At 35.8% G+C, this 19,250-nt stretch overlaps 1 protein-coding gene across 13 annotated transcripts in view; it reads left to right on the forward strand.

Moving 5' to 3' along the window:
* UBE2D3 (ubiquitin conjugating enzyme E2 D3) overlaps positions 1-18,865 on the forward strand; it is a 71,389-nt gene extending 52,524 nt beyond the window's left edge. For 7 of the 13 annotated variants that reach the window (XM_054253116.2, XM_078366767.1, XM_078366763.1 and 4 more), the window contains 6 exons: positions 3,940-4,003; positions 4,098-4,129; positions 10,957-11,034; positions 12,027-12,132; positions 13,804-13,897; positions 15,804-18,865. In XM_054253116.2, the coding sequence (XP_054109091.1) occupies position 4,003; positions 4,098-4,129; positions 10,957-11,034; positions 12,027-12,132; positions 13,804-13,897; positions 15,804-15,849 (357 nt within the window). In that variant the 5' untranslated portion in view covers positions 3,940-4,002 and the 3' untranslated portion in view covers positions 15,850-18,865. Of the gene's footprint in view, positions 1-3,939; positions 4,004-4,097; positions 4,130-10,956; positions 11,035-12,026; positions 12,133-13,803; positions 13,898-14,318; positions 14,369-15,803 lie in introns of all 13 variants that reach the window. The other 6 variants (XM_054253115.2, XM_078366762.1, XM_078366760.1 and 3 more) reach the window with 1 other exon arrangement.
* Positions 18,866-19,250: the final 385 nt, after the last annotated feature.

Consider the following 19,250-nt stretch of genomic DNA (forward strand, 5'->3'; position numbering starts at 1 on the left):
TGGAATGAATTTTCTCCCATTTTGATATGTTGAACACATGAGGGTGTATCTATATAGACAAGCATATAAAGGTGTGATATGCAATTTTAAAATTGTGACTCTTGGAATCTCTGGCAACCTTTAAGCAGTTGTGATGAGCTTCAAGAGTGAGTTGGCACACTGTATCAGGACAGTTTTCCTTGTCTACTCTATTGACATATGTATTTTGTTTGTTTGTTTCATGGTGTTAATCTAGAGTGACCATTCCTGAATAACTGGCCATTTTCTGAAGTGCATTTTGGGAACATAACAGGCAAATATTTGCTGCAGTTATTCTTCCTACAGTATTGTTTATTATAACAAAGCCTTTCTTCAGGTTATTTTAACTTTTCAGGTTACTAGCCAAGGTTCCCTTTCCTAGCATTAAATTCATCCAGGATTCACTCCTAAGACATTCTGTTATCGGAATGCTCTCACCAAGATTAATGGCTATAAACTTCATCTGTCTAATAAAGATGTTTAGTATTTGTTCTCAGCCTGTTCTCAACGTGTGTATATATATATACTTTCCTAATTGAGTCTTGAAGTGTTTAAATGGCATCTCTGTATCTGCCCACAAGCTTCACTTGCCAATTGACCATTTTACTTGATGCTGATCTCATGCTTTGCTCAGGTCAACAATCTTAGCATCATCTTTTCTTCCCGCATGGAGTCAATCACCAAAATTCATGGTTGAATTTTACAGTTTTAAAATATATATATATGTATGTATGTATGTATATATTTATTGATCAACAATTTGCTGTACATAGTGGTGCATATCTGCAACCCCAGCTACTTAGGAGGCTGGGGCAGGAGGAGGATCCCTTGAGTCCAGGAGTTTTAGGCTATAGTGCCTTATGATTGTGACTGTGACTGTGCCTGTGAATAGCCACTGCAGCCCAGCAACATAGTGAGATCCCCATTTCTTTTTTAAAAGGGTAAGTGGTTGGTGGACCTGTTAAAGAGCTTTAATCAAAACTTAAAAAAAAAAAAACAAAACACTATTAGAGCAGTTAAAACTTTGTGTTGATCATCTTAACATTTTTAAAGACAGTATAATTATTCTTAATCCATATTGTGTATTCTAGTTCCCTAGCCCTGTTTCTTGATGCTGTTTTGCTAATAGCTCTAATAGGCTTATTTTGATTTTGTCAAAAATAGTGCTTTTGAGATAAATAAGGTTTAAATTAATAACCCCCATTGACTCTGGCCTATAATACTATAATTTTGCAAATGGCAAAATACCCTGTGGGAGCTAAGGTGTTTGATAAGCTTAGAGCAAATCTTGTTAAATGGGACAAAGTCTCAATTTTTTTTAACAAGACAAAAACCCTTTATGTAGTACCTTTTCTTTTTCAGTGTTTCTTGAAATTTTAATTTTATTCCATGCTAGTACAGAATACAAACTTAGCCAATAAAAATAGGAGCTCCATTGAAAGGGTTGTTCCACAAATTGAAATATTTAAAGCACAGTTATAGGTTGTGTACTGTTGGGGCATACATTGTTTAATTTGTTCATTTCCTCAGTTTCATAGGGAAAGATGTTAGCATTGTCTAATTTTCAAGCTAAGTGTTCAATGATTCTGATTTTTTAAAAGCTTTGAAAATTGTGTTGTTTTTGTATGGTTGGTTTTTGGCCCCTCAATTTGTTGAGTGCCTATTTTAAAGATTTCCAGTGGATTTAACAAAATGAACAAAATTTAGAGGACTCATTTATTTCCCCCCACCAAGTCAGTGCCACAGTGAGACTGTTACATAAATTTGTAAGTGTTTAAATTCCATGTAGTGAATGAAAATATTCATCTGCAACTGGTATAAAATAGACATTAAAGTTTGTTGCCCAGGATAGAGTGCAGTGGCTATCCACCAGTATGATCATTTAGCACATGAAAACCTGAAACACCTGGGCTCAATCCTGCCTCAGCCTACTGAGTAGCCGGGACTACAGGCACACACCACCATACCTTGCTAAATTGAGATTTTTAACTTTCTTCCCATTCCCTGCGTCCTTCTGAGGGAGCTTATACTGAAATTCTGCATTTTCTGTCCTTTTCTTTTGCACAGGAAGGCAAAAAGATGACCGTTAAGGAAGGAAAGTGCATGTACCCACTTTAGAAATCTGTTTCCATTTCTTGATTCCCATAGTTATAGGGAATAAGTTGTTCTAGTAGACTAAATAAAAGAGAAGATCAATGTTTTGGAATTACACAAGGATATATTGATGTTGGGGTACATAGTTGCTATTGGCCAGATTGTTCTTTATTGTGTCTTGTTTTTGTTGTGGTGGTGGGGTGCGGGGGGGCGAATGGGGTCTCCCTATGTTATCCAAGCTGGACTTGAATTCCTGGGCTCAAGCTATCCCCTCACCTTTGCTTCTTTTTATTTGGGCATCCTTTCTTCTGCTTTCTAGTATTTGGTCTTTTGTATATGAGTACATTAAGCTTTTCTGTTTTTTTATGTTTTTGAGACAGTGTCTCACTTTGTCCCCCAGGCTGGAGTACAGTGGTATGATCTGCAGCCTCTGTCTCCCAAGTTCAAGCGATTTTCCTCCCTCAGTCTCCCAAGTAACTGGGATTACAGGCATGCACCACCACGCTCAGCTGATTTTTGTGGTGTTAGTAGAGATGTGGTTTTACCATGTTGGCCACGCTGGTCTCAAACTCCTAATCTCAGGTGATCTGTCTTCCTTGCCCTCCCAAAGTGCTGGGATTACCAGCATGAGTCACTGTACCCAGCCTAGCTTTTTTGGTCTTGTATTGTTTTTGTTTGTTTGTTTGAGGCAGGTTTTGTTTGTCTCAGAAAGCTCTTTGCCCAGCCTGGAGCTTTGCGTGATCAAAGCTCACTGCAACCTTGACCTCTTGGGCTCAAGTGATCCTTCCACCTCAGTCTTCTGAGTAGCTGAGACCCCAGGTATGCCACCACCATGCCTAGCTAACATTTTTGAAGAGTCATGGGTCCCCTGTGTTCAGACTGGTCTCAGTCAAACTGGGCTCAAGGAACCCTTCTGTCTTTGCCTCTCAAAGTGTTAGGATTATAAGCATGAGCCACTCTACCTAGTGGTCTTCTGCTGTTCAAATGGAATCCTAAACCTTACCCTTCATCATTATTTCCATGTTTATATGAGAAAGGGAGTAAAGAAGATACAGTAGTCCCTAGACTTAAAGGGTGGCCCTTACTGACTTACGCGCCTGTAGGCTGAACTTAAGAGAAACTTGTTAGTTTGAAAATGTTGAAGGCAGTGTTATTGTTACAAGTCGTGGAACAGTGAACTACATACTTGTTAGAAATAAATCGTCATATGGAAATGTGTGGACTATATATCTTAAGAGCAAACATCTTTCTACTTACACAAGTGTGCTCTTCAGGGTCAGAATTTCAAGAATAGTTAAAAATGGATGTTCAGTTAAAAAAAAAGTTGAGAGAATAAGGAGATTAGAAAACAGCTCCATGAGAGTTTTCTGTTTGTTTTCAGGTGGAAAATCGAGTTAGTGGATTGGGGAGGAAGGATAGTTCAGGAAGAGCAAAGGATTTAAGAGAATTGAGGGCCTCCAAAAGTGGTCTTGGAAGTTCAACAAATAACACGAATATTGAGCTTTCCCTGGTCTAAGCTCTTAAACTGTGAGAATGTCTAATTATAGCTATTTCAGTTTGTAAGAGATCAACTTTTTGTTTATGTAATAGATTTTTTTGTATCAATGTGTATGCATATATATTTTTTTATGAACTCTTGCTAAGATAATTGTCTTAGCATATGTCCAGGCATGTTTTCTCTCTCCTAATGGAATATATTATTTGTGTGAATTGTGATGGCGTGTTCCTTAAAAAAAAGTGTGAAAGTAACTGAAAGCAGTGGACTCGCTTCTGTTTTCTTTAAATGAAGCTTAATGTGACTCACTCATTTTCTGTCTTGGTGTATAGGAACTTAGTGATTTGGCCCGTGACCCTCCAGCACAATGTTCTGCAGGTCCAGTTGGGGATGATAGTAAGTAACTTTCAAGTTGATTTTTATGCTTAATTTTTTTAAAGCTTGTGCATTTTTAGATAATAACCAAGAGATTTTTTTTTTCTTTCCCTAGTGTTTCATTGGCAAGCCACAATTATGGGACCTGTAAGTATTAAGAATTTTTAAATTTAGTGTTAAGTGAAAATCCAGCATTGATTTGGTTGTAATTTTTAGCTTGGTCTGTAGGTTTATTTTATCATATAGTTAATTCTATTTTGGATATTCCATAGTTGTACTGCATTTGAGAGAAACAATATAAAGAGTTAGTCATCTGTTGTGTGTACTTTATGTCTATCTCTGTGTTCATGGTCTGAAGTATAGCATCTTTGACCTACCAGACATCTGTCTATCTCAGTTCAGTTTCTCTTCGTAGCACTGTGTAAAGCATTGTCATGGAACTTCCTGTTACTTATACAGACAATTAAAGTTACGGGCTCTGATACTGCCGTAAGTTGTGTTCCTCAGAGATCTTATCTTTTTGCTGTAGCTGCCAATAATCTAGCTTAATTGTATTTTGATATTTGATTCTATATAGAACTTTAGTTTTATGCAAATTTTGAATATATTTAGGGAGAAAGTGATATTTTGAATATAGCAAAATTCCTTTCTATCCTGGGTAGATAAGAAACTATATGCTGGATAATTGAATATTCAGAATTATGGATACCATCTAAGAATTTCAGAGAATTAGAGCGCACTAAAACATCCTGGGGTAAGACTGTATCTTACACAAATACTTACCATTTTTTTTTTAACTTGGTAAGGTGCTTAAGGATTTCTTTTCTAAGTTAGATGCTTATTTTACTGAAAACTTTCTCCCTATTTGATGGTTTTATAAGAAACATAAAGAGCAATAATGTACTGGATGAGACAGTGGTTAGTATTTATAATCCTAAAGAAAAAAGTGCTCTTAAGAATTAGTAGATGGGTTGAATCAACAAGTATTTTTTCAGTAATTCTGATTCTAACTTTAGTCATTTTTCTGTCTCAAATGTGACTACATACCGTGTGCCAGGTAATAAGGATACGAGTGAATATAATAGACATCCCTGTCAATCTTAACAGTGAACTTACACTCTGCTAGAGTAGACAGATACTTAAGTGCTAAAGTGTGGTAAGATGCAAAATAAGTAACAGGTGAATGAAGTGATGAGTAGGAGTAATTAATGGGAAATCCTAACAGGGATGATTAATTTAGAGTGATTGAATTGTTAATATCCTAAAAGTAGGGAAACTCAAAGTAAGTCATGGCAGGGGGGCAAATATTAAGTTTTAATACTTTGAATATCCTGGATCATTTTAATAAACTACAAAGCCAGGATTATGCATTTCATTATCACAATGACTATTTTTACAGTTTTAAATTTTACTTTGTTTTAAAAGTGCTTCCTTTTATCTAATCTGGTAGCAATATTGTGTGATTTTAATACACATAGTTAAATGTCGAGTTACCCAGTTTGCTTCACACAATGTTTTTGAAAGCCAGCAATCTTCAAATAAAACCCTTTTGAGTAGGCCCACATTCCACAAGCAGTAGTGGCTTGGGATGGAATAACAGCTGCCTCCCTTTTTTAGATGGGGATATGTGTTTACCACAATGCCTGCTAGGTCACTTCCATATTATCTACCTAATGTTTTGGAAGTAGTTGCTTTTGCAAACTTTATAATTTTCCCATTTTGGATTACCAGTTTTCAAAGAATTTGATAAAATGTCTTACCAAATAAAGCTCATCTCTGATTCAGAGGGTACTTGATAGTTTCATTATAAAAATTGTCAAAACTAAGAAAGTACGGAAGGGTTGGTAATTAAGACTTCTAATTGGATAGTGTGCAGAATAAACCAGCTCCTTAAATCTATTTCTTCTTAATAGATTAGACTTTGTCATTTTGAACAACACACTAGTTTTCCAAAAAGGCAAGGAACATACCTATGTCAATCAAAGGGAACATGAATGAGGAGTATATGGTGGTAATTTTTTAGAGAATGGTGTTGCTTATTCTGACAGATTTTTTAGCAGTTTACTTAATTTGATTTTATTTTTAGAAAACATTTCCTTTTTTCATTCTTTAAATAAATATTTCAGATGATGGCTATTCCTTGCTAAGTTTTTCAGCAGCCTTTTAATATAATGACTGGCAGTTTTCTGCTTTTACAAACAGAAGCATGTGATTTTCAGAACTATTTAAATATTAACCTGATTAACCACAATGCAGGGTTTTGCTTTGGTAGCAGTACTCACTGAAATGTTTTCAGTTAAAAAGGTGAGTTCTCACTGTTGGTTGGGTAATTTCAAGGAGTCAAAGGTTATAAAAATGTACCCAAAGTACAGGTATTGTCTTGTACGTAAGTAAGCACATAATTTAGGTGTCACCTTTAAATAGTTAACTCTGTGCTTACTGTGGAGTGCACCAGTGAAACAACTCATTTGGTTCTTTTGGCTTCTGAATACGTCTTTGTGACAAAGCATCACTGTATAAGATAAATAGCTTATTTTCTGAGTATGGTGGCAAGCATACCTTATGTGGCAAGCAGTTGTGACCCAAAACAACCCATAAACTACAGATTTAGTGGGAGAATAGGATAGTTAACATCATTTTTGCTTCGGACTACTACTTAGCTTCCTTTATTAAAGTGATGCCAGTGCCACAGAACTGAAGATTCCCTGACTTTCTAAAAAATAGAGCAGCTAATTTTAAGTTTTAATAGAGTGACATTGATTTTAGTGAGTTGTTAGAAAATCCTCTAGATCATTAGTTATGCAGCAAAATTGCTTTGTCATGTACTAGCTTATTGTTTCTGAAGGTAAGCTACTTCTGAAGCACAACGGTTGATTAAAAAATAAACCTTCAAAAGAATTAACAGCATTGCTATTTGTGTGTGTGTGTGTGTGTGTTTCAGTGGGGGTGGGTTGCATACTATATTAAGATTAGTTTCCAACAAGAATTGATGCAAGTAGAAGAAATTGACTTCCTTACCTATTGCCTCTGACATTTACTTGCTTAAATATTTTTTTAATTGAAAAGGAATTGATAGAAAAAGGTGGATTTAAAGAACAACACTAACTTCTACCTAATCGATGACAGAGCTGTAGAAGAAAGTACCTGTGAAAATGTGAAAGTATCTGTGAAAAATGTAACCTTTCACAGCCTGAGCATAATCAATTAGAAAAACTATCTGAATTTAAATAATTGGTCCATAGGTACTATTTTATTTGGTCCATAAGGGTTATTTTTTCAACTTTTATTTCAAGTGTATTATGTCATTTCCCACATAAGCTAATGATACCTGAAGACTTTTTCCATCTTTACCTTACTCATTAAGGAGCTTTGTAGCCTAATAAAAGAGAAATCTAAGTAAATGTTAGAATATGGGTGGTTAATGGTAACTGTGTACTTAAAGAGGTGTAAAAGACAGGTAGGGAGCAGACAGGACAAAGGAGGCTATAAGGAAGAATATTTCAAAGAGGGGAGAGAAGAAGATGTGTTATCCATATAATATTTTACTTGCAGTAGAGAGCATGTTCTGTAGAAGAGACAGAAGATGAAACTAGATTGATGGGCACCTAGATCATAAAGCACCATATGTACTTAGGAGTTTGAATTATATCTTTAAAACTATGGTAGATTTCAAGCAGGGGAGTAACATTTTTAAAAGACCAGTTTATCATTAAGATGGAGGGATAATCATCAGTAAGCTATTGCCATAATCTAAGTAGAAATATAAGAGGGCATTTGCATATATGCCCTGGAATGAGTAACTGCACAAGAGATATATTTTGCAACTCATATTTTTCTGGGGCAGCAGTTAGAAGAAAATCAACCTATAAGAATACCAACATTTTTAGCTGGGCGTAGTGGCACATGCCTGTAATCCCATCTTCTTTGGAGGCTGAGGCATAAGAATTGCTTGAACCTGGGAGCTACAGGTTGCAGAGAGCAGAGGTCACACCACTGCACACTCCAGCCTGGGTGAGAGCAGCACTATAAAAAATAAAAAGAATACCCATCCTGGTCAACATAGTGAAACCCTGTCTCTATTAAAAACACAAAATTAGCTCTGGGTGTGGTGGTGCACGCCTGTAGTCCCAGCTACTCCGGAGGCTGAGGCAGGAGAATTGCCTGAACCCGGGAGGCGGAGGTTGCTACGAGCCAAGATTATGCCACTGCACTCCAGCCTGGTGTCGGAGTGAGACTCAGTCTCAAAAACAAAACAAAAAAAAACATGTTATGGTTGCCGCAGAAGAGCTGAGGCACTATGAGGAAGCAGCTTGCACTGATGAGACCAAAGCAGGGATAGAAGATTTCCTAAGCAGATCTCTAATATAATTTCTGTACTTGTAAGATTCCAGTCGATTTGCTGCCTTACTCTTGGGGGTTTTGTTTCTCTTTCGTGTAGTTAGCTGCAGCTGCTGATTCGTAATAGAAGTTAAATATCATAGGGTCTCAATTTTGTATATGGCTCAGTTTTGTTGTCGCTGAACCTTGTAGTTCTTCCTCTTTGGTGTGGCAGTATTTTGGTATTAAATTGCAACATTGAAATATTTTGCCTTCTTTTTAAAGTTCTTTTTTTGAATAAACGAAATGTGGTTTTGCCTAAATCACATCAGCAGATTGCCTTTATTCAGAAGCAGTCAGACAGCATTTGATTTCATGAAAATTGGAATGAAAGCTTACAAAGAACTTCTGGAATTGGATTATTAAAACTTCAGTGTTGGGGGCAGGGCGTGGTGGCTCACAACTGTAATTTCAGCACTTTGGGAGGCCAAGGTGGGTGGATCACTGAGCAGTTTGAGACTAACCTGGGCAACATGGAGAAACCCCGTCTCTTCTAAAAAGACAAAAAAATTAGCTGACTGTGGTGGCTCACTCCTGTAGTACCAACTACTCAGGAGGCTGAGGTGGGAGAATCACCTGATCCCAGGAGGCACAGGTTGCAGTGAGCCAAGATTGTGCCACTGCATTCCAGTCTGGGTGACAGAGCAAGACCCTGTTTGGGAAAAAAAAAAAAAAAAAATATTTGGGATTACCCTTAAATTGTTAATTTTACTTAGAAAAAACATACCTTGTATAGTATCTGGTCAGGTAAAAGTTACTATAACCGTATTTAACAAAGACGTGTTAATCTAATAAACTCGGGTCACTTAAAATGTTTTTGGTTCCATATTTTGCAGAAAATATGAAAAGGGGCCAGGTGCAGTGGCTCATGCCTATAATCCCAGCACTTTGCTGGAGGCTGAGGTGGGCAGATCACCTGGGATCAGGAGTTTAAGTTCAGCCCACATGGTGAAACCCATCTCTACTAAAAAAAGGAGCCGGGCCCATTGGTACATGCCTGTAATCTGTGCTATCCAGGAGACTGAGGAAGGAGAATCAGTTGAAGCTGGGAGGCAGAGCTTGCGCCACTGCACGTCAGCTTGGGCAACACAGCAAGATGGGATTCTGTCCTTGTCTCCCCACCTGAAAAAAAAATACATGAAAAGGAAAGACTTGAGAGCTGGAGAAGAACTCAGATTAAATAGTAGCTCTGGTGGAGTGTGGTGGATCATGACCTCAGGAGTTAAGAGACCCGCCTAGCCAATATGGTGAAACCCCATCTCTACTAAAAATACAGAAATTAGCTGGGCAGGCTGGCACGCACCTGTAGTCCAGCTGCTCAGGAGGTTGAGGCAGGAGAGTTGCTTGAACTCAGCAGGCAGCGGTTGCAGTGAACCGAGATTGCACCGCTGCATTCTAGCCTGAGGACAGCAAGACTCTCTCAAAAATAAATAGTAGCTCTTCCATTTACTGGTTGTATATTTCTTTAAACCTGATTCTTCATTAATAAATTGACCTTTCTTCTTTGAACTCCATGTGTCCCTTGTTCATATTTCATGATACCTGTAACATTTCATTGCAGTTACTTAACATGTCTATCAGAGTGCAAGCTCATGAAGATAAAAAATTGTTCTTTGGATCTCTTACATAAAGTATATAGCAAGGAGTTAGATTAATTGAATTAATGTTTGTTTTACAGAAGGGTAGGAATTAGATGAGCTGTGTTAGTATCGGGCCTAGTTTTAATGTGCGTGACATATCCAGAATGGGCATAGTGAAAGGCTCATGTAGCTGTATATATATAACCTTTCTAATGGAGAAGAATGAGTGTTAGTAATAACCCAGTTCATGTAAATTTTAAAACATTTCTTCGGATTGATTCTTTGCATATCCTGAGGCAGTTAGGCATTCCACATTTTAACTTTAAATTCCTGTCTAGATCAGTATCTTTTGTCATTAAGTGGTCTTCAAAAGACTCTTGTTTGAATCTTGGTTCTGTCATTTACTATTTGTATACTAGACTAAGTTACTTCTTAAAGCCTCATTTATATCATGCGTAAAATAGGGGCAATGTATCTATTTTCTGGTATTGATTAAAATGAGAAACTTAAGCTTTTCCCTGTTCTCTTGAACATAGTTGTGTGTTCCTTACCTGGAATAGCTAACATTTTGGTTGGCCAGTGGGCAGAATGGCCTGTTGTAAACCCATTTGTACACATCTGGCTGTTGGAAGAAATAATCTACACATGTAAAAGTTTATTTTCAGATTATTCTGATACATGATTCTGTATGTAGGCTTTATTGCTATGTGTACTTTTTCCTTTGTGAGAATTGAGATCTAAAATACTTGTGTTTCTGGATAACTTTTTAAAAAACATTCTGGTGACTTACGTAAAATTGAATCTAAATTACGATTTATTACTCTATGGTAAGTTTTTGGTGTTTTTTTTTTTTTCCTGTTAATATAGACTTAATTTTCATGGGATAATTTAGATTCTTTATTACAGTGTAAATAGGTAATTTTGGTTCATTACTAGAGGAACACTTAGAAACAAATGTTATGGATTATTTAGCAATAATATTTTAAATTTGGGTTAAGCATACTTTTCTTTTTACAGAATGACAGCCCATATCAAGGCGGTGTATTCTTTTTGACAATTCATTTTCCTACAGACTACCCCTTCAAACCACCTAAGGCAAGTATTTCTCCTCAAAAATCTGTTAGTATAGATTTATGCTTTATTTCAAAGGAATAGAGCATTCTTGGAAGTTACGGTTCTGCCTAGGCTAAATATATATGTTGAATTGAGGCACTGATGTACAGATGCTGACTCTAAACCTTTGGTTTAAAGAGCTAGACCTCAATTTGAACTTTGTAAATGGTAATAAAGTGTGCCTTTTCCTTAATGTTGCAAGATTCAGACCACATGGAAGCTTACCCCCATTATTACATAGATTCTGATTATAGGCTTTGTTGTCTTGTAGGCATCAAATGTCCAACTTCAGTTTATATTTGCACATATTGCTACAACTTATGCTTACAGTTTTATATACATAACTAAATTTATGAAAACGAGTTGCCTAGTGCAGTGAGTTGATTGGTTTGTAGATACTAAAAGCATATTATCCTTTACTTTTAAGTCATTAACATAAATTCAACCTACATAAGTAACTAGAGAAGGTAGTATTCAAAGGACATAAACATGTCACTATTAACAGTCCGTAGTAATGTTACAGGTGCAATGTGATGGTTTCCATTTTTGTGATTCAGGTGTGTTTTATGTACAGTGGAATTGCAAACTCATGCATACCTGTGTAACTTGAAACTTTAAATGAGATGGTCTACAAATTTTGGTTGCATTCAAAATTAGGGCTTTTTTAAACGAATGTGTTAAATACCTTTAAATTGCTCTTTGATATTCATGATACAGTAGGACCAAAGTAACCTTGAGAACTTTCCTTCATATGAGTAATGAAATTTTTATCCAAAAGTTTAAGTTTCTGTTTTAATAAGAGGGAGCTGGGGGCAAGGGGAGTTGTGGTCAGATTGTGAAAACCAGTTTCTATATATTTGGAACTTGTTTGCTAATAGATAACATTTTTAACATTGTGGCTTGATTATTTTAAGTTTTGCTTTAAAAGATGTTTGTTTTTATTTGAATAAAATACCTAAAAGTTTTTGTTTTAGGTTGCATTTACAACAAGAATTTATCATCCAAATATTAACAGTAATGGCAGCATTTGTCTCGATATTCTAAGATCACAGTGGTCGCCTGCTTTAACAATTTCTAAAGGTAAAAATACATCCAGTGAAATAATCTTAAGCTGTTCTCATTTTCTAATAGTTTCATTCTGAGATGTACTTATCTGAGTGTTTTTATTCCAACTTTCTGGTAAGAGATGGGGAAGCAATAAAGTTACTTTTATCATTTGTGTTCTTTTAGTGGTATTGATTAAAGAGACTTTGTGAGAAGAGGTTAAAATTCAAATTGGGGTAGGTAGGCATTATTTGCCTAGTGAGTTACCTTCATCTCATAACAGCAAAATTTATCTTAATAGACTTCTGTATTTTTAATCTCAAACTGCTTGGACATGTCACACTCATTGCCTTTTTACCAAGAATGGTGTAATACACCTAAACTTAATAAAGATTTTGAATCCTGAAGTTTCCACTCTAGAAAAATTCTGATTTTGCTTTCCTGGGTTAATTTTTAGACAAATCTTTAGTCATGTGTTATGTAACCATTTTAGGTTGTTTCTACCTAATGACAGTCTAAAACTATAATCTTGGAAATATCTGTAGATCAATTCTGGTCTCCTACTGTTAATAGGCATCTGTTATGTTGTATCTAATAGGTTGTCCAGTCTCTTCATGAATATCCCAGGTGGAGTTTTTAGACCTTTTTTTCTCCCTCTTGGATGCTTTCTAATTTTTTTTCAGAACATGCTCCCATACCTAAATACCAGCTTCCAAGTTTTTCTGCCACTGCTGGTAATGTACTATAACAATGAAAACTGTTTTTGTAAGGGCAGATTGAATTGATACTGTTTTGTCATTAAAGTAACTTGCTTTTTTGGCAGCCATACTTTGCTAACTTACTAAACTAGGAGTCAACACTGAAGGTACCTTTTTTCTTTGAGTTACTATATAGCCCAGTCTCCTCCATTAGGTAATTTTTTATTTGCTCTGCTGCATTTGACTTTGAAATTAAATTTGCTATAGTCAGCAAATATTTATGTGACGATGTTGTCTTTATACTATTACTTTTTTTTTAATTCGTCAGAAACATTTCAAGCATTTACATCTTAACAGCGCCATGTCTGGTGACTGGCACATAACAGGCACTCAGATTGAATGAGATCTATGTTCCTTAATGTTTGACATCTTATAAATCAGTGTGTTGAACTAGTTAAGGGAAGAACTAGGGCTGATGACTCACTTGGTACTAAAGAGATTTTGGCATTATATTTAACCAGTACTCTTGAGAATATCGTTTCTTACAAGTTCGAGGAGATAAAACATTTAGTGGAGCACCTCAAAGTTTTTCTCAGAAAACTCCTGAGACAATGGCAAAGAATGGATTTTTCTTCATGCCCAACAACTATGAATAATATGGCATGAGTGTTGACCTGCATATTCTTGCTAAAGTTCTCTCCCCACCCCCAGAGTACCAAGAAACTCCTTAAGTTCTAATATCATTTATGCCTATTTAAAACATAGATTAATATGGCATCAGTTGCCTATCTTAGAAACTTTATTTTTATAGCTAGTCAGCAGTGAATTTGATGTCACAAACTCCATTTTTAGCTCTTCTTACTTACCAGGAGCTTGTCTTTGTCTTATTGAGATTGAGTTAAAAAGTAATATAAGTCTTTTGAGGATTGAGGTTTGTAATAGCATATTAAATACATTTATTTATCTAAACTCCTGAAACTGGATAACAGATGTTTTTGTTTCCTTGCAGTTCTTTTATCCATTTGTTCACTGCTATGTGATCCAAACCCAGATGACCCCCTAGTGCCAGAGATTGCACGGATCTATAAAACAGACAGAGATAAGTATGTTAAAAAGTTATTATTAAAATGGTTTTACTTAATGAGTTAGGCTTATACTCTGCTTGTGACAATGCCAAGACGACTTGATACTTAGTAAGATAATAGTTAAAATATGCAGAAAGCTAGCTATTGAAATGTGGTTATTTAAAACTTACTAGGCTTTAGCTAATGTGACAGTGAATGCCCCCCTCCAAAATGTTTTTTTGTTTTTCCTAGTGTGTTAAACAGTTTATCACTTTATTCTGAAATTTTGGAGAAGAAAGCAAATTTTTCTTAACCCCAAGCATGTTTTTCCAAAAAGTGTTAAGTGCTATTGTAAAAATTTGGTCTAAATTTTTCAAATATTTGAATTATGTTTATGTTCAGTTTAACCATTACAACTTTCATATGTTATAATTAATGCTAAGTATACTTGTTCAATTAGGTACAATAGGTTAGCAAGAGAGTGGACAGAGAAATACGCTATGTTGTAGGGTAAGAGGATCTGCACTCTATGGTGCGCTTATTCATGGTACTGCCAGCACTTGAGTGCTGCATGCATTAAGGCACTGTATTAACTAACAAAAGGTAACAGATGTGGCAGCCTTCTGAAAAGTGTACATTTAACTGCTTGATCTCTGTTTAACGTGAAAGTAAATACCTGGTAGCCATTACTGCTTGAAAGTATTGCATGGCAAAGCAGTTATATAGCACTAGTAAGAAATGGGAATTTATGTAGTATCTTTTTCTTTCAAACTACCATGGTGTTTAAGTTTTAGCTTGAGACTTTGTATCAATACTATATGGAATGTGGTGATTTACTTCAAATTTTGCCAGGAGATAGTAATGTAAGGGAAAAACACTTTTAAGCCTAAGCATCTAAACTAAATGTTCATTACTGACAAGCATGCATTAATGTCAGCTGTACTTTGCGGCTCCCTGTATGTTAGCTAGATAAAGCCTTTGTTTTAAAGTGCTGGCTTTGTGAGAGAGTATCCGTAGGAGATAACCATGATTGGTAGGGAGAACTTGTGTATGTTACAAGTATAGGGAAGTCGTTGGACCATATTTGGCTTTTGGTTTGAAATGAAGCTAGTTAATATTTGAACTGTAAATATAAAAGTTCTCCTGTGTCCTTTAATATGTATTCATTTCTTAAGGTTATCAGTATTTTGTTGGGGTAAGTAGTCTATGGCATTAGTATAATTCAAGGGGAAACTGATAGTATTTATCAATGTTAGTAGCCTTCCTGAGTAATAACCTTGTTTGTGTGTGAATTACCTGTTGATCTTTTTCAACAAAGATGTTCTGGTTGTACTCAATAGGTCTTGATGGGGCTTATTAGCCTCAGTTGCCACACTTATTAAAAGTAACATGTCATTCTGATGAACACAACCAGTCACACACCTCTTTTGAAAATGATTGCGGTTTATCTGCCCAATGTCATCTTCCCCTTCTGCCTCTGCCTAAGTCTCAAAGGCATTTTTTCTTGTAATATCCACGACCAAGTAATTTCCCAAACTCCAGGATTCAGATAAAATTGTTTTAGTAAAAGTCTGGTTCTGGCTTTGGAAATGTCTGTGGATAGATAGAATTTGTATACTACTTTAAACATTTTTTCATGTTAAAAATTAGAGTACTCGTTCAGTGGTAGTGGAGAGAAAGGGTCTTTTGACTTTTGTTAGCCTCCCAATTTGTAGTGCTGCTTTCTTAGGTTTATTAAAATACTGCTTTCAGAGCATCAGACTCTAATTTCCCACATTGCTTTGAGTACCAATACTATTTCTCCCATGTTGGCTTTTATTCTAATCATAGTCATTAGAGATGACTTCATAATAGGTCTGGAGATGAAAATCTTTCCCTTCCATTTAAAGTATTAGGAATTCTTTCACTTTATTTTAACTTTTAAAAATAACATCTTTATTTACAGGTACAACAGAATATCTCGGGAATGGACTCAGAAGTATGCCATGTGATGCTACCTTAAAGTCAGAATAACCTGCATTATAGCTGGAATAAACTTTAAATTACTGTTCCTTTTTTGATTTTCTTATCCGGCTGCTCCCCTATCAGACCTCATCTTTTTTAATTTTATTTTTTGTTTACCTCCCTCCATTCATTCACATGCTCATCTGAGAAGACTTAAGTTCTTCCAGCTTTGGACAATAACTGCTTTTAGAAACTGTAAAGTAGTTACAAGAGAACAGTTGCCCACGACTCAGAATTTTTTAAAAAATGGAGCATGTGTATTATGTGGCCAATATCTTCACTCTAACTTGGTTATGAGACTAAAACCATTCCTCACTGCTCTAACATGCTGAAGAAATCATCCTGAGGGGGAGGGAGATGGATGCTCAGTTGTCACATCAAAGGAAACAGCATTATTCTAGCAGCATCCATTCTTGTTTAAGCCTTCCACTGTTAGAGATTTGAGGTTACATGATATACTTTATGCTCATAACTGATGTGGCTGGAGAATTGGTATTGAATTTATAGCATCAGCAGAACAGAAAATGTGATGTATTTTATGCATGTCAATAAAGGAATGACCTGTTCTTGTTCTACAGAGAATGGAAATTGGAAGTCAAACACCCTTTGTATTCCAAAATAGGGTCTCAAACATTTTGTAATTTTCATTTAAATTGTTAGGAGGCTTGGAGCTATTAGTTAATCTGTCTTCCAGTACACTGTTTAATATAGCACTGAATAAATGATGCAAGTTGTCAATGGATGAGTGATCAACTAATAGCTCTGCTAGTAATTGATTTATTTTTCTTCAATAAAGTTGCATAAACCAATGAGTTAGCTGCCTGGATTAATCAGTATGGGAAACAATCTTTTGTAAATGCAAAGCTGTTTTTTGTATATACTGTTGGGATTTGCTTCATTGTTTGACATCAAATGATGATGTAAAGTTCAAAAGAGTGAATATTTTGCCATGTTCAGTTAAAGTGCACAGTCTGTTACAGGTTGACACATTGCTTGACCTGATTTATACAGAATTAATAAGCTATTTGGATAGTGTAGCTTTAATGTGCTGCACATGATACTGGCAGCCCTAGAGTTCATAGATGGACTTTTGGGACCCAGCAGTTTTGAAATGTGTTTATGGAGTTTAAGAAATTTATTTTCCAGGTGCAGCCCCTGTCTAACTGAAATTTCTCTTCACCTTGTACACTTGACAGCTGAAAAAAAAAACATAATATGGGAGTAATAATGGGTCAAAATTTACAAAATAAAGTACTGTTTCGGTGTGGGAGTTGTCATGAGGCTGTGTTGAAGTGACTTATCTATGTGGGATATTGAGTATCCATTGAAATGGATTTGTTCAGCCATTTACATTAATGAGCATTTAAATGCAACAGATATCATTTCAGGTGACTTAACATGAATGAATAAAAGTCAATGCTATTGGATTGTTTTTTGTTTGACAAGTGCTATCTGTACTACTAATTTAACTTCTGTAGTAACAAGGGCATTACCATTCTTCACCTTTCCTAATCTGACCCCATGGTTTTACATTTTTCCTGGTTATTTTGATTTGTCCACTGCTTTATTTCTTGAAGTTCTAGCACATCTGTGACTCCTCCACTTCCACATTTTTGCACTGCTTACACTTATGTGCAATCTTACTCCTTGTCTGCCCACAGATGTGGAAAGCTAGAAATAAATGTTAAAACTTAATTTTTATAAACATTTTAATATGTAGTTTGGACATGATTTATTGACTTAAGGTTCTTCTCTAAACTGGAAGTGAAATGCATGCCTTCTGAAGATGTTCTGGCTTTGTTTATTCTGTAATCATTTCATTGGGAAAAAAACAGTTACGCAGTTTTTCCAATGAGTGAATTTTTTCATTTTGTCTTTTGCTTAAAATGGCTCCTTCAAGGTAGATGTCATAACTGCTTAACTTTTTTGGATTCAAATTATGAATGAGAAATTAGTTAATTCTGCTCCACAAGGTAAGAAAAACTGCTCTTTGGCTCTATTTTCAAAATTCTGAGATGCATATACTCTCAAAATAACAGCTATAGTAGGCATATCACTTCTTGAAAGCCAAACATGAAGAAAACACTTCTGTGAAACACAGTGGATCCCTCATTGGCTTTCGGATTGACCTTTTTAGCCTTAGACCACCCTTAGATATTTACAGAGATGACTTCTTTGATTGTCATAACAATTCGTGGATGTGTCCAGTTCTCTGTATCTTTGACTTGATGCTTTATACATCATTTCATTTGTTGCTTCTAAGGGAATAAGCCATAAAGGCTTCTCCAGGTTTAAAAGAACAGTAAAGTACCTGGAAAACCAACATTTTTGAATGTATGGACACTGGACATCAGATTATGTACAATGAAATCTTCAAAAGAATCTAACAATTTGCCCTGTTTCCGCCACCCCATCCGGCAATTTGACATTACTAGTGCCATGTGTAGGACTCAACTGAGTATTAGAATCAGATTTGGCTATGTCTGTATTTCCTAAATCTTTTAATGCATAAACCTCTAAGAATTAGGGTCCAGTTGGCCTGTTAATGGTACATTTACATTTTAAGTGACTCAATAACGTGTTTTTCCTGGGCGAGTTTGCAATGTGATAATCAGATTTTTAAAAACTGATTAGTTTGCTTTCTTGTGTGGGTGTACTCACATTTTAAAGTATGAACCACAGTTAACTAGTGGTCTCAGGGGTAGTGAAACACTCACTTTTTTTTTTTTAATGGCTTAGTTGACGTATACTTAAGGTACTGATCATGCTGTGTTAGTGATTTGGGCGGGGAGGGGGGGTAACTCAAATTAGCCATGTTTTGTGTTGGCATAACAAAACTGTTAATGATTGTTGATTACACTTTTAAGTGAATTTGTCTTTTATGAGGAACCCAGTGCAAGTCACTAAATATTGTCTAATAGTGACATCTGCATAAGACTTGTAATAGCTAAAGTTAATTGAGCTTAAAGGAATTGTTACCATTAAAGTCTGTGCTGAAAGACACTTTGGTCTTACTCAGTAATTCCAGCTAATATGAAATCCATACTTGAGCTTAATGTTGTGTGTGAGCTCGATTTTGAATTTTATACAGTTTATGAAGAATTAAGGTGGTCGTTCTCGAAATGTAACTCTTGAGATAACAATCTCAGCATCATTTGGGAAATTCATTGTAATATAAATTGTCAGGCCCCATCCAGGTCCTGAATCAAACTGGCTTGGAGCCCAGTCACCTCCAGGTGAATTTGATGAATGGTGAAGATTGAGGACCATTTTCAGAAGTCTGTCCTAGCACTCCCTTGTAACAGACTACAACCAGTAATCCTTTAACCCTGTAGCTATTTTTATACCTGTTTCAGGCAATAGAGAATCGCTTTTGGCTAAATACTAC

This window comes from Callithrix jacchus, chromosome 3 (assembly GCF_049354715.1).
Source record: "Callithrix jacchus isolate 240 chromosome 3, calJac240_pri, whole genome shotgun sequence".
NCBI lineage: Eukaryota > Metazoa > Chordata > Mammalia > Primates > Cebidae > Callithrix > Callithrix jacchus.